This window comes from Centropristis striata, chromosome 8 (assembly GCF_030273125.1).
Source record: "Centropristis striata isolate RG_2023a ecotype Rhode Island chromosome 8, C.striata_1.0, whole genome shotgun sequence".
Lineage (NCBI taxonomy): Eukaryota > Metazoa > Chordata > Actinopteri > Perciformes > Serranidae > Centropristis > Centropristis striata.
The window spans coordinates 1,784,102-1,800,719 of record NC_081524.1 but is presented as its reverse complement, the minus strand read 5'-3'; the positions used below and the strand labels follow the sequence as shown (position 1 = coordinate 1,800,719).

General features: G+C 38.6%; 1 protein-coding gene across 1 annotated transcript; it reads left to right on the top strand.

The window, feature by feature from the left end:
* The first annotated feature begins 3,166 nt into the window (after window positions 1-3,166).
* LOC131976139 (ribonuclease inhibitor-like) lies at window positions 3,167-14,344 on the top strand. Its single transcript, XM_059339061.1, has 10 exons — window positions 3,167-3,323; window positions 3,424-3,597; window positions 8,808-8,981; window positions 9,155-9,328; window positions 9,502-9,675; window positions 9,817-9,857; window positions 10,218-10,273; window positions 10,422-10,468; window positions 12,925-12,998; window positions 14,022-14,344. The coding sequence occupies exons 1-10, from the start codon at window positions 3,238-3,240 to the stop codon at window positions 14,342-14,344; spliced, it is 1,323 nt and encodes a 440-aa protein (XP_059195044.1). The 5' UTR covers window positions 3,167-3,237.
* Window positions 14,345-16,618: the final 2,274 nt, after the last annotated feature.

Genomic DNA, 16,618 nt, shown 5'->3' with positions numbered 1-16,618 from the left:
CTCCATTATAAAAAAAAGGCCCTGGAGGGATTTACGAGACTCCGGAGGTCACGTATGGTGTTCGATCATCGCATAATTGCTTAGCGACAGTTTCACATACAAAACAAAAGCAGAATGGCTAATTATGCACAGCGTCTCCGCTGATCATAAACATCGTGATGGTAAATTAACCGTCATGTGTCCGGTGCTTGTTGTAAACAAACAGAGATCTCTAAGTTGGTGTTGTTTGTTTGATGCCTGTTCTGTTTGTTGTTGTTTTTTTTAATAAGACAAAGCAATATAGAGATTTGCACCCATTGTTATTCAATCATGGGGCGGTTTGTTGATGTATTTAAAAACATGTAATGAATAGTTATGTAGATGCTTGATTATTTCAGAGAGTACTGACAGTCTTTGCAAAAATAAAAAATAATAATTGAAAAGACCAAAAAAAATGCAAGATGCAATAGAAAAGCTGTTTAAAATCGTCCTCCTGTAAAACAGTATTGGTTGAGCATTTTAAATGTGATGGCTGCATTTGGTTCTGAATTCTTATGCATTAGTATTTCTTAAGCAGGTGTCAAGTAACCTAACCTGGAACATGTTTCACAGACTGCACGTGACTTGGCTATAGCGCAAATAAAATTTCAGTCAGAAGATTTTTATTTATTTATTTACTTTAATCCATGCAATTAGAGGCGCATGTTTTCAAATTTTACTTCTTCGGCAACCACTTTTACCACTTTTCACCAATATTACAGTCAGTAGAGATTGATTGAGAGGAATCCCAGACACCTTGAAGAGAGTATCAAATGCATCTCTCCAGTATTTATAGAGTTGGAGGCATGTCCAGATATTGTGGGGAAAGAGTCCCTAATTGATTTTATCAAACGCACAATATTAATTTGTCTTCATTATAGGAAAGCCATTTGTTAATTAGTGTTAGTAGCCAGAATTTTGTAGAACATGTTTTATTTTGGTGGATAAGGAAACTGAACTTTTAGGCAAGGCAAGGCAAGGCAAGTTTATTTGTATAGCACAATTCAACACAAGGTAATTCAAAGTGCTTTACATACACATCAAAAAGAGCAAGACACAATTGAAAACAGTAAAAACAGTCAATTAAAACAGGGAAATAGAAATAAAAATATAAATAGGATAAAATAAGATACAGCAGGATAAAAAAAGAGATAAAATAATAAAAAGCACAAGTCAAACATTGTGTAGTTAAAAAGTAAGGGCAGTAGAGTAGAGCAGATTAGTGTTAAAGTTAAGAGTACGCTGCAGTAAACAGTAGTGTTTTTAGTCCTGATTTAAAGGAGCTGACCGCTTGGGCAGACCTCAGATCTACAGGTAGTTTGTTCCACAGGTGAGGAGCAGAATAACTGAAAGCTGCCTCACCTGCTTAGTTCTTGTTTTTGGGACACGCAACAAGCCAGTTCCAGATGACCTAAGGGGTCTGGGTGCTTCGTAGAGAGGTAGCAGATCAAGCATGTAATTTGGTCCGAGACCATTCAGTGCTTTGTAGACCAGCAGTAAGATTTTAAAATTTTAGTTTAAAAGCTCACAATTGTCACTATGTCAACAGGAATCTTAGGAGGGACCTAGTTTTTTAGAAACAAGTAGTTCATTTAGGCCTGGGTGATTATATGATGGTGATTATATGATGGTGATGAATTTCAGATGATCAGCCGTGAGCATATTTACTTGGTCAAACATGTGGGAAATGTGCGTTACAGCGTCCAATCAGAGTCAACCTTTTCCTGCTCCACTGCCATTTGTAAGTTGCTGGAGAAGTAAACAGAAAGACCAAACATGGAGCTAAACACGGAGCTGAAGGCAGCGAAATAGATGTCAGCCATAACTTGGAACAATAAACCAGGGAGGAACAGGTGAATGTTGGGAAAGAGCAAAGGAAGTTACAATCTATCCGCTGCTGTATCGAGAGAAAACTAACATTCACAGCACTGCAATTCACACACAGATATGGTGCATTCAATAGTGTAGCAACGACTGTGGTGCGTTTAAGAGAGCGGGACAGATAAAAACATACAGAGAAACAAGTTATTACTGAATGGAACTTAGTTCAATAAACAAGTTAACAAAACATTAATATCGTGGGCTTTCTAACAACAACAAATCTGATTAATCATTTGAAGAAGTACCACCCAAGTGATTATGCCAAAAGCATGAAAATGGGAACAGAGTCTGCACAGCCTGCCACTGCTGCCAGAACATGTAGCATTAGCAGTTCAGCCACTACTAGTCATGCCACCAGACCAAAGCAGCAATCAATCGCGTCATCTGTTTCGGCCATTGAGCCGTACAAGCAACATTCCAAGAGGAGAAATTAGGCTCACAATTTGTTTATTTTGGGTCTTCCATACCTGCAAAAACACTCAGGACTGTAAAGTAGCTCAAAGTGTTTTTTTAAATATATTTTCTACATTTGTTGTCCTGTTGAGTAAAAATTGTTGTTCATCATTGTTCTTAATTGTTTTGTTTGTCTTATTTAATTTGTTTTGTTATTTAGTTCGTATGTTAATAAAATATTAAAAATAATCTCTAGTTTCTTTAGTTTTCAGTACAGATGTTTTAAAACTGGGGCGTTCCCGGTGCACATACCACAGAGGCCCAGTCCTCGTAAGTGGGCAGCCCGGGTTTGAGTCCGGCTCGGGGCCCTTTCCCGCATGTCTTCCCCTCTGTCTCCCCCTTTCACTCTAAAATAGTAGTAGTAATACTGTCAATAAAGCTATAAAATGCCCCCAAAAAAACAACAACAAAAAAAAACAGATGCTTTAAAACTGGCAGTTTAAAAACAATATAAAAAATTGTGACAATAATCGAGATCGGACGATATGAAAAAATATATTGTGATGATTTTTTTTGCCATACCCCCCAGCCCTAACTTCATGGCACTCGTTGCGAAGTGGTGTCAATAAAATAAAATCCAGAGAGGTAAATGTATCTTAACAGGAAACCCAGGAGCAAGGATACTCAGTTGTATTCAAAGCAACAAGATTCAATTAAAGCAAAGATTAGAACTCTGTATTTATAAAAGAGAAGGTGGTTGAAAATATAGTTTTATGTCAAAGACAGTGAGAAAGATTTGCGGAACTATGCAAGGTTTAAACTTTTCTAATAACATACTGTTTTATGCATCATGACAGACTTGCTGGCAGCCGAATCTCAGAGACCCACTGTGAAGTTGTGGCCTCAGCTCTGAAGTCCAACCCCTCCCATCTGAGAGAGCTGGACATGAGTGACAATGACCTGCATGATTCAGGAGTGAAGAAACTGTGTGTTGGACTGCAGAGTCCAAACTGTAGACTGAAGACGCTGGGGTCAGTTCACTGACTTCAGCTGATTTAGTTATTCCATATTAATGTTGAGCTAATTGAATAATAAATTAATATTTATCCAAGTATTTTATTCTTTATTTAGATTGAGAGACTGCAGTTTGTCAGAGATCAGCTGTGCTTCTCTGGCCTCAGCTCTGAAGTCCAACCCCTCCCATCTGAGAGTGCTGCAGCTGAACTACAACTACCTGAAGGATTCAGGAGTGAAGCTGCTGTGTGATTTTCTGGAGAGTCCACACTGCAGACTGGAGACTCTGAGGTCAGTTCGCTTACTCTGTAACTGCTGTAGATCAGTAGAATGACACTACTCATTTAAGGAAAAAAGCTCCTCCGTTAGGAAACAGTAATATTGAGCTACATGTTTTAAACCTAAACAGATCTGTCCAAACTGCAGACTGGAGATCTGAGGTCAGTTCACAAACATCCTTCACTTTTTCCCTGTTACCCACTTCAGTGAGAGCATGCTCTCATTCAGCACAACTCTCATTATAGGCAACTCTTGTTCAGTGTGACTGTTGTTTGGCACACCTCTCATTCAACATGACTCTAAGTACAATTCTCTTTCAGTGCGACTCTTGTTCATCACAAGGGACTCTTGTTCAACACATACGATTCTTGTTCAACACAAGGGACTCTTGTTCAACACGAACGATTCTTGTTCAACACATACAACTCTTGTTCAACACGTACGACTCTTGTTCAACACGTACGACTCTTGTTCAACACGTACAACTCTTGTTCAAAATGTACAGCTCAAGATGGCTGCCAGCCCAGTCTTTTCAGTGTGTACCTGCATGTGAGCTCTGAAATTGTATGTCTTAAATGTGTTTTATACTCAATCTTCCAACCAATGAAAGTAACTCTCTCTGGATTCCATTGAAGAGAGATGCACAATGGTCCCTTTTTTACCTCTTTTTGACTATTTTGACCAAAACCGATAAGTGGAAGCCACAATCTGGGCCTCCCACATACTCTCCCACTAGCTTCTGGATAGCTGCAGTTGGCCACAACCTGGGCCTACCACACCAGCTGCAACCTTGGTCTACACCAGCACACACCTCCTGCCTGGATCTCCTCCACTACCATCTGGATTGCTACCAGGAGGCTACAACCAGGGCTTACACCAGCATCCAATTCCTGCCTGGACCTCCTCCACTACCACCTGGATAGCTGCTAGGAGGCTTCAACCAGGGCCTACACCAGCATCCAACTCCTTCCTGGATCACCTCCACTACCACCTGAATAGCTGATAGGAGGCTACAACCAGGGCCTACTCCATCAGCTACAGCCAGGGTCTACACCAGCATCCACCTCCAGCCTCCACTGGAATTTAAGAGCAATGCATTTTCCTCTATTTTTATTGTTCTTTATGTGCAATCCTGGTTTCACACCACGTCAAACCTCTCACAATGATGAATTTCACAGAGGGAGATTTCTTTTAACAATTAACTCGCCAACCAGAAATGCACTTGATGACCACCAGCTAATTCACCCCGCTCACCAACAGATACTTTACAATTCTCAAACACCGAGCCCTTTATCATACCTGCAAACATTGAAAACCAATAATAACTGCTTTTTGGTGCAATGTGGAATCCCCTCACACTCCTCAGGAAATGTTGCAAATGTAAAGTACTCAAGAATTTCAAAGTGCCTAGTTATACTGCTGCTACTGTTATCAGGAAAGGTACAACCAAACCCAGGGCCTGGCCTAATGCAAAACATACCTTCTCCGTGTGACTTTAAAAACAGAACAGGTCCTGCTTTGTGCACTTCAGTGTCAGAAGTCTCCTCCCAGAAATGGACATGCTGAAATTATGGGTTGATACAACAAATATGGATATTATGGTCCTATCTGAAACCTGGTTAAAAAGCATCAATACAAGATAATATAATATGGATACTGTAGGAATAAAGAATATATTCGGATTGGCTGAGTTTCTAAATTATGACCGGGTTACTTAAGGTCAGGAAAGGTATGTGTAGGAGTTCAGAGTTCAGGAAAGGTATGTGTAGGTGTTCAGCTCAGACCTGGGGTGAGAAGCAGAATAAGGAGGGGAGACAGGATGTGAAGGCCTCAGCAGACAACAAACACACACATAAATTTTGAAAGGTCAAGGAGATGTCAAATCCCCAGATGCATGGTTAAGGGTGGCAACCGAAAAGAATCACACAAAAATTGACCAATTGCGTTAAAAGCCCACCCAATTGACGGGGTGGGCCCAACCCAAGAAGATAGATGTAACATATTAAGGAAGTTTGTAATCATTCTGTCTTGTGGTGTCATCAAGATCACATTGCAGAGTCCAGCGCTGAGCATTGCATTTGGCTATTATTCTTTCAATAAATGGTTAACCTTATTCATTTGTTCTGAGTGTTTTGTAAGACCAAGTTTAGAAAAAAGAGCCCGGGTGAGCATTGGAGGCTTAAACAAAGGGGGAGGAGTTACTATATACGTTAAGTCAAAATTTAAATGCTCAGTGACATTGTCTTTAAGTAAACCCAAACAATTTAAATTGCTGGCTGTGAAAGTGAACTTATCTGAAGTCACATATTTCACAGTTGTTGGCTGTTATAGACCAGCATCTGCAACAAAAGAGACCATCACCTTTCTCTCTGATGTTGTGTCTAACCTAAAAGATTCTGAACTAATTCTCATGGGCGACCTAAATTGGGATTGGCTCTCTCCCGTCTCTGATCATTTTAAAGATCTATGTAATTCACTCAATTTTATGCAACTTATTGATGTTCCAACAAGAATCAATATGAGAGATCATAGTAAATCAAAACTAATGGACATTATTCTTACAAATACGGCTCTTAAATACACATCAACAGCTGTATTTTACAATGATATCAGTGATCATTGTGCTATAGCTTGTATAAGAGACACAAAATTACCAAAACACAAACCTCGATATGTTTTTAAAAGATGTTTTAAACATTTTATATGCAGGCTTTCCACAATGATTTATATGCATGCAGTTTTGAAAATGTTTGCCTGATACCTGATATTGAAAATGCCTGGGAATATTTTAATAATGCCTTTACAGCAATTTGCAATAAACATGCCCCGCTAAAGAAATTTAGGATCAAGGGGAGAAATAATCCATGGTTCCCCGAAGAATTGGCTCTTAAAATCAGAGAAAGAAATGCCTCATGGGTCAAAGTCAGGCTAAATCAGGTTCTCGTTATCCAATCTGCAGAGCTATGACATCTCAGGAAAAATCTCATCAGAAATCTCCTTTGCGTCTCCCATTTTTGAAGAGGACGTCTGTACTGCTCTAAAATCCATTGATCCAAAAAAGTCTCCAGGACCAGATGGTCTTCCTGTTAAAAGCTGTAACCAAATTCATTGCTAAACCTATAACGTACATTTTCAACTGCAATCTTAAATCAAACTGAATGCCTAAAATATGGAAAGCAGCCTATGTGCTTCCTTTGTTAAAGGGTGGAGATCCTTCAGATCTGAACAATTACCGCCCTATCTCCAAGCTTTCTACACTGGCCAAAATACTGGAAACTCAAGTAAACACCCATGTAGAACCTGATGATGTAATAAATTCCCGATAATGTAATAACCCCGATAATGTAATAAAAATCTGCACTTGAGTCCATTGAAAATGTAATAAAACCTGATAATGTAATAAATTCCCGATAATGTAATAAAAAATCTGCACTTGAGTCCATTGAAAATGTAATAAAACCTGATAATGTAATAACTTCCTGATAATGTAATAAAGTGCATTTCCCAATAATGTAATACACTTTTTTTTTTTACCAATAATGTAATAAAGTATAACATTAATGGGAGGTTATTACATTATCAGGTTAGCCTTCATTTCGCAAGTCCTGATATTGTAATAATTCCCCAATATTGTAATAATTTAACAGCAGACCACCCATTACTTGGGTTCAAGTGGTGATGCTGTGTAGGCAACACTAGCTCAAGAGCTCTAGCGCCACCAACAGGTCAAAGTTGAATGTTTATTAACTTTTGACCCGTTCATCCATTTTTCACAAACGAGGTATCCATGTCACATGAATGCATTCAACAGCTTCTTGAAATCTGAAGGTGCTTGGTGTTATATACATGACACTTGAAAAAGCGTATTATTGCCTTAATCTCACTATAACTGGACAACTGAAGTGAATATAAATGTGTTAGTCTGACTGATGTCGGAGTTCTCCGACTAAGACACCCAGATAATGCGATTGGAATAGGATTTTTGCTGCCATATATGACAAGACAACGCATGTGCACATTAGCCACTCGCACATTAGCCGCTCGAACATTAGCCGCTTGCACATTAGCCGCTTGCACATTAACCGTTCGCACATTAGCCGCTCGCATTAGCTGGTCGCACATTAGCCGGTCACATTAGCTGCTCGCCAGTCAGTAGCGACGGCACAAAGTGTCGAACTGAGGTCAACTGGAAAGGGGGCCATATTAACCCGCTGAAATGACGCATATCGCCACCCAGTGTTGAGGAGGAGGACACGTTCCCATCAGTTATTCGATTTTCTCAGTTGCATGTAAACTGGGACAAGGCCAGAAGTCCTATTAGACGCCAATATCGATTTTTAGTCATAGCTCGATTAAACTGTGCATGTAAACGCACTCATTGTGCTGCTTTATTTGTAGATCTATCAAAAGCATTTGACTCTGTAGACCATGAACTACTGCTAAGTAGATTAAGTGATATTGGAGTAGGGCTCCCTGCTTTAAAATGGTTCAAAAACTACCTAATCACTAATTCTGGTCCTCATACTCACCACTGTGTGCTGTACAGCTTAGTCAACTGGCCCTCACTAAATTTACGCAGAAAACTCTATTTGCATATCTTCATCTAAGGCCATACCTTGATGACAATTGAATAAAACACAATAACCAATTACTTTGCACAAACATGTGACACATTCAATATATGGGCCTTGGCGTGACTCCCAAAGGAACTCCCAAAAGGACTCCCAAATTTTCACACACAACACCCCTCCTCCGCTCCCTTCATCAGCTACCGGTGGCTGCGCGGATACGCTTCAAGACTCTAGTGCGTGGGTCATCTCGCCTCAAAACCACTTCCAGATTTTTCTGTCCTTGCTCCCAAATGGTGGAACGTATATTATATATATATATATATATATATATATATATATATATATATGGTCTTCTTCTTTTCTCTTCTTCTCTTCTTTTCTTCTTTTACATATAGCACTCCTGTAGTGATTACAGTTGGCTCTTAAACTTATGTACTTACTTGATTCCTGTGGTCTAAGTCTCGTACCCTCAGATTGAATGCACTTATTGTAAGTTGCTTTGGACAAAAGCGTCAGCTAAATGACATGTAATGTAATGGGTAGCTGTGCTCCTTTAGTTTGTATTGATTCTATTCCTTCCATAAAAAAGGTAAACGGCAGAATCTTTATCAATAATGCTCAAGTTTATTTTAACATTTTTTCTTTATTCAGATTGTGGAACTGCAGTTTGTCAGAGATGAGCTGTGCTTCTCTGGCCTCAGCTCTGAAGTCCAACCCTTCCTGTATAAGGGAGCTGAAGCTGAATGACAACAACCTGCAGGATTCAGGAGTGAAGCTACTGTGTGATTTTCTGGAGAGTCCAAACTGCAGACTGAAGACTCTGAGGTCAGTTCACTGACTCTCTGTAACTGCTGTAGATCAATAGAATGAAATTACTCATTTTAGGGGAAAAAATCCTCCATTAGGAAACAGTAATATTTAGATACACATTTATAACCTGAACAGATCTGATTTGATAATAAAAGGATTTTTATATATATAATTTATTCTTTATTCAGATTGAGGAACTGCAGTGTGTCAGAGATCAGCTGTGCTTCTCTGGCCTCAGCTCTGAAGTCCAACCCCTCCCATCTGAGAGAGCTGGACATGAGTATCAACGAGCTGCAGGATTCAGGAGTGAAGCTGCTGTGTGAGTTTCTGGAGAGTCCACACTGCAAAATGGAGACTCTGAGGTCAGTCAACTGTTATTACTTTTTTTATGAAATAATACTAAATGAGCATTGTATGAATATTATGATGACATTTTATTTGAAGATAGAAGATGATATCATAAACTAAAAAGTAAAGCACAAGTTATTTGTTTCCAGATAACTAAACAATATATTACTCAACTATTTTCCATCAGGGTTTATCGCCATGGACTGTCAGAGGTCAGCTGTGATTCTCTGGCCTCAGCTCTGAAGTCCAACCCCTCCTGTCTGAGAGAGCTGGAGCTGCATGACAGCAACCTGCAGGATTCAGGAGTGAAGCTGCTCTCCGATCATGTGGACAATCCAAACTGCAGACTGAAGATTCTGAGGTCAGTTTCTGCAGAGCAGATTTGATGTGATACGAAGCATTTTATCAGTTGCCTCATCTCAGGACTCTGAAGGGTAACTCAAGGAACTAACCAATTTTTTAAACTTGATCCATAACTTTTGGATTGTGTTTATATATACAGAATCAATGGCAAGTTGATCAGAGCTGAGGAACCCAATACAAGTGAGTATTAAAAAAGTCCTCCATTCATTAAAGCTATTGTACATTAAAATCTTCTCTTAAAGGGGCTGAAACATGACATTCAGAACATTAATTATAGCAATAAGCAAATATTGATATGTAAAGACATCGTTGAGTAGTGGAAACCTTAGCAAAGAATGAAGTCACACATCCTCTGTGTGTGTTGTCCAAGCAGGGCCAGTACATGTGAGTGCATGTCAGTCTTTTGTTCTGATAGTTGATAACTGCAACCATATAATGAACATGCCCTCACTGTACAACAAAAGTAATTTTCAATTCCATTTTAGCTTGAGCTGTTGGGAAAATATTCAGAAATTCTCTTTTACTTATTCTCTCCATCAGATCACTCTGATGTCAAACTGGATGTGAAAACAAACCTGCCTGAGGACGACATAAAGGTGAGAGAGGATCAATTTCACAGTATGAAGTATATTTATATAAAATGTTTTTTATACCAAGTTGTGGAGGCAGGGGAATCGTGACTTCTGATCAGTGAATTTAATTTGCATTTTAAAAAAACTTTATTTTTGTCTTTCTTAACTCCAGGCTCCATTATCCTTCTCACCTGAACCAACATCTGAAGCTTCATACAGGTAATCCTAAAATGACAAAACACTGTTCTGACTGCTTTTTTTGAGAGAGAGTCTGTTGTCTGTGGTGAGCTTGTCAATCTAATTTTAAACTTCAGATAGTCTGATTTACATTATATATATTATTGTAAACAAAGAATGAGAGGCCTAAAAGGCTTTACACCCAACTCAACACCAGAGTATGAACTAGTGGAGGCATGGAGACACCATGGCTGTATTTATAAAGCCTCATGTATTTCCCCTCTCATTCACTCCCACACTGATTACAGCGAGCTACTAAACTAGTGCTGGCCTACCAACAGAGGCAAAGTGGGGTTTAGGTACTGGTTCATGTGGTTTGAACACGAAAGACAATTAGGCAACATTGTTCCTCAGTCAGCTCAGCATAGTTGCAGAGGATCTGAGCTGGTATACATGGAGTGGTTGATTAGGGGATGAGGTGCAGGTGAGGAGATGGTCAGGGAAGGTCAGGCAGAGCAGCAGAGATGAGGGAAGTAAAACAAAGGCTATTAAATAAAGTTGTGAGACATGGCCTCTGACCCCATGGGAGCTATGTGGTATGAAACATGCTCATTGTAACTAAGCAGCAATAATGAAGCGTGACAGATTGTGCTAGAAGTAAAAGAGATAATAAAAGAGATATGCTTAGGTGAGTCCAACTGTGGACACCTTGGTGAAACAAATTTTTTCTCAAATCATCAACCCCATGAGACTGGGACAGGTGGACCTGAGCCATCTACAAGTTTTGGCAAATGTTTAAATGAACAAAAAGGATGCTAGAATATACTGTGCACTGATTCTATACTCTGGATGGTGGTGATATGTCCCAACACTATTTACACTGAGCTCAAAACAAGGAGTTTTTCACCCCCAGGTTGGGTTCATTAGGGTATATGTGAACTTGGCATCTACATCTGCCTACAACTTCATAGGACGGTATTTCCCTTTGCTGCAGCTAGATCCCTGGTAGCTGATAGAGCTAGTCAAACATGACCATACTACCAGGGCCCTGTTCCAAGTAAAAGGTTCAACAAACTCTGAGTTTATCCCTGAACTCTGAGTTGATTCACACTCAGATGGGAAACTCTGAGTTTCCAGTTCCAGAAAAGCTGATCTGATTTAGTTTAATCAACTCCATAAATGATATTATGGATATTACAAGTCACCATGGCAACAGCTAAAACAAATGGTAGAATTGTAAATCCTCATGTGAGTTAAAACACATTCTTAGAAAAAAAGCAAAACGGAGAAGAATTAAATTTAATCACAAGTATAATACTACAGGTGAAAACTGGCCAAACAGTATTGAACCTAAATTTTATTCATTTAGTTGTTATCCTGCCGGCGAAAGACAGACGCAGATCAGCTGAAAATGAAATATAACAATATAGTTCAAACAGGTAGGACTGAGATGTATTAGGCTCATGATTTATTTCATTTTCTCAAAGAATTTGGAGAGAAAGAGGCTGGAGAATGTTGTTGAGATAAATAATGGATTGTGAGGAAAACGGTAACGTTCCATAAGGAAACTATCAGGGCACCAAGCACATGAAAGGGACAGCCCCTGACTGCAGTGAGCTGCTTTAGGATTAGTAAGAGTTAGGAGACAGTAAAAGATGAGTGTTTTTAATGGAAAACCTGCATATTCATTTGCAGAGTGTGAAAAGCACCCGAGTCAGAGTGGAGGGTTCAAAGACAGTACAGATGCGTAAAAGCAGAAACTTTACACAGCGCTTGAGTAACAAACCCAGAGTTTCCCTCAGACTTTTCAGATAACCTGCTTTCTGGAACAGGCCCCTGATGCCCAACTTCAGGTACACTTGTGAGTGTGTGGTGGTATGCACCAATCAGAACACATCTCGATGGCAAACTCTTGAGGCGGCAATCTTCTATTAACATGCATCGGGACATTGGTATATTAACCACCAGTGTTGGTCAAGTTACTTTTCAAAATGTGATATAATGCTTACTACTAGTTAAACAAATTTTAAAATCATAAGTTTCTTTACAATTTTATTGTCTACTCTAAAATTACTGTAATTTATTTATTTATTTATTTATTTATTTATTTCAGTTCATAATAAAACTAGAGGGTTGTTAGAATGAGCTTGTCACCTCTCAATATGACCGCTGCAGAGCAAGGAGGAGGTGCATGACATGAGTTGTATTAATAACATTCAATAAGCTACTTATGCTCAATAACTAGTCGACAGCTTGGCTAACACAGCCAAACACCATGCAAGTACAACAACACAAGACATAACAACAGCATTAAGCGGTTAGCTGTTAGTTTTATTTTTGCCAGAGAAATAGGTAAAACCAGAAAAGATTTACCCAATCAAACGCCTTAACTTGATAAAGGAACTGCAATAAGTGACTGAACTGTTTTTCTTAATGCATCATATTACCTTGATACTGGCAAAATCTAATATATTTTTGTAACTTTTGCATCTGGTCAGATGGGATCAGAGCCTCCTCCAATCAGCTGGCAGGATGGTTGCTGACCGCCCACCTCCCAGTGGAACACCGGAAGGTGAATAAATCACTGTCTTTAATAAATCCATGAGTAAAATTATAAAGATTTGCAATGAGCTGCCTTTCGTGACACATACACCAATAATCGGGTTTAACACTAAATGTACACATCAGACAGTAAAATTATAATGAATAATAGGTGAAGGATAGAGGCAAACTGACATCCTTTGGAGGCTCCAGTCTATAAAAATGTAGATTCATTTTAACTTTGAACTGAAGTGCTAAAAATTGAAATGGGGAGAAATGAACCTGTTTTAAGCAGAAATACAAATTGAACAGCTCTTGTGATAGTCGAGAATAAAAATGTAATGGATATGTACAGGACTAAGCACTCAGGAACCTTTTAACGCCCACAAATATAATAAAGCCCACAAATGTAATAAAAATCTGCAGCTTTTAATGCAATAATCCCACAAACGTAATAGCCGCTGCCTACTACAAACGTAACACATGATTTCCCTCAGATGTAATAACTATTACGTTTGCAGGGACTTATTACGTTTTTGGGGAAGTGAACAATTTCAACTTTCAATATTGTAATAAATTCCCACAAAAGTAATAACGCAAAGAATAATGGTTGTTGTTGTTTGTTTTGGTTGCCTATACACACACACTACTAATGCAAAATCCAGCTGCTGGTTTACGTTTGTGGAAAATGTTTTACGTTCGTGGGATTATTGCATTAAAAACTGCAGATTTTTATTACGTTTGTGGGCATTATTACATTCGCGGCGTTACAGACCTTCACATTTGCAAATCAAATATTCCTTATTTAACCTTCATGCAGTTTGCTCTTAATTTTCACCACATCATTGCTCTATGAATGAAAAAGAAATCTACAACTGGGAATATAAATGTACTGTACATTTCTTCCTTTTGGTTGCTGATTGTCTATCAAAGGAGAGCACAGAAAGTGATTTACAGAGCAGATACGTTGCTATAGCAGACCAAAACATTACATTTAAAAGATATCTCTGTTTAAAAGTGATTGAAAAAACTAATTTTCCTGGTTATCTTTCAGGTGTCAGAGCGGAAATTGCACAGAGAAATGTCCCATCAGAGGACAGAGTCCTAGCTGTCCTGAAAGCTGTTCGGACAGAGTTTGTTAAAAGAGTGTCTCATGCTAATCTGAACTTTATCCTGGATAAACTTTTGGAGCATGATGTGATAAATCAGGGTGAAATGCAGGATATCACGCAAAACAGAACAACCACAGACAAAGCACGAGACGTGATCGACACGGTGCAAAAGAAGGGAGCTAAAGCCAGTTTAGTTCTGATCGCTGCTCTCCGTGAGGTGGATTCATACCTTTTCAATGACCTGATGGAGCTCAGGGGTGTGTAAACACTGTGCAGTCTCTCCTCTGCTGTAACATGTGTCAAGTGTTCTGTGGTGCTAGCTTTCCCACGCTTGAAAGGGAAGGGCCTAACTTTCTCTTTAAAAACCTGAAAAAAAGTGAAAAACCTTTGATAAAACAAAAGACATTCAAAATTAGAAAGATAATAACAGCACACACTGCTACTTTAACTTTCACAAATGTTAGCAAACAAAGATTTTAGCTGTAGCTTCAAATGAAAATGTTAAATTCAGTCTCATTAATCATTCTTATTGTAGATTTTTTAACTAAAATACATGTTTTATACTACATCAACAGCTCACAGTTCCACAGTTTTACTGATATTTTGCAAAATAATTATCCAATAGTTTATTCTAATACATCCTTTTAACTGAAATATTTTAAGTGTTCTCATGCTCATGCAAGTGGGTCACAGATCACTTAGCAGAGCAAACTTATACAACCGTCACAAAATGTCTCTAACTAAATTAAACATTTGACCCAGTAAACAAAGAAACAGTTCAATTAACAGGCTCAAACAGCGCCAGGCCGTGATCGTTCAAACAGGCAAGTAATAATGACTGCTAATGGTGCGTTCAAGGTCTACACGAATGTCAGAATTTTCAACGTTGTTCTGAGCTCCAAGTTTAGACTTTCGGTGTAAATTGAACACACCATAAGGTGTTACCGTAAGAATGTCTTAGGCCTGCCTTCAAAATAAAAGCAAACACACGTAGCTTTAAAAGCATATGGGTGTGTTAGCAGAGTCCACCACAGAATTTGCAAGTAGACTGTCAAAATAAGACGCCTTAAATAAAACAGAAGAACCATTATTCTCCTTTTACAATAATTCATTAAAAATATGCAATGATTAAGATGGAATAGTGTCATTAGAATGTGAGAGAGGCACCAAATTTAGGCTTTAAGGGCAAAAATGGACCCCCCTACTTTGTTTGGGTCCCCTCATCATAGTCTCAGAAAATCCTGTGGGAAACACTGGTTCTAAAGGTTTGACAGACTGGACAGATAAGACATTCCCCAGCAGTATGTTCAGGGTAATAAAGGAGGAGAGATGTTTTTGGGTCCTTCATTGAGTCAGCTTCAAGTCAGTACATTTGTTTGGCTGCACTGGGAATTTCATGTACAAACTTCTTTTTATTTATGTAAATATGTTGGTTGTTGTTTACACTACAGTTCATTTTTTTTAAATATCAAACATATTTTGGTTAAGGTATGGAGTGTAAAAATAACTAATTGAGTTGAAATCATTTGCTGACAGCTTCGTCCCCCCAGTTCAAAAATCCCATCTGCGCCCCTGCTTACGGTGGTCCTTTTAGAGTTTAAGAGTCCTTTTCCTCGCCGCTCCCCTGCAGCTAATCGTATCATATCTGCCACCTGTGAAGCCTCGCACACAGCTGGACAATCGGCCTCCCCTGAGGAGCTACCTCTGACTGGCAGCAACATGTGTGTATGTGATCATATTGTATGTAAAGATCGTCTGCTTTGGTGATGTTTCATTCTTCTGCTGATATTAAAACACATTTCTGGATATTTAATGTATGCAGCTGTGGTGTCCATTATTCTTTTTACTGATTATGTTTTCTGTCTGAGGTTTGTCTCTTTTCTGTGTGATTCTAGTGAAGCTTCACTGAGAAAGTATATCAAACTACTAATCAGTTGATAAACTGGATCTCCTGTTGATGTGGACGGTTTCTTGTTGCTGATGTTGTTCCACTTGTTCATAACTCGACATTTAGTGCAATTTATTTTGTAGCCTACAGATATTTAATCAAGTTTCAGATATAATCACAACGCCCTTTTCTTTTTAGAATGTAATGCAGCAACATTTACTCTGATTACATTTTCACTGACCCACTTTATTACTTTTACTTAATAAAGTTTAACAAAACTACTGTTTTACTTGAGTCAAGTCTCTGTAAAACAGGGGGGGGGCAATTAATTTTCCCAAGGGACCACATGACCAATACCACGAAGGTTGCAGGGGCCGGACCAAAACTCTGAACTAAATTATGCTCAATATGAATGTAATCGCTTTATAAAATACAGTAAATTATCTGGTTTTGAGCTGCTACTGATAAGAATACATGTTATGATAAGACTGTTAATGTGGAGTAAATCAAATATAGCAGTAAAAAGTAGTAAATACTCCAATCACTATATCACTTTTCCATTTATTTTAAACACAACTGTAAATTACCTTTAGCAAGGTTCCTATTGGTGTTTTTGTATTATATAGCTTGTTTTTCCATGTTTGTACATTT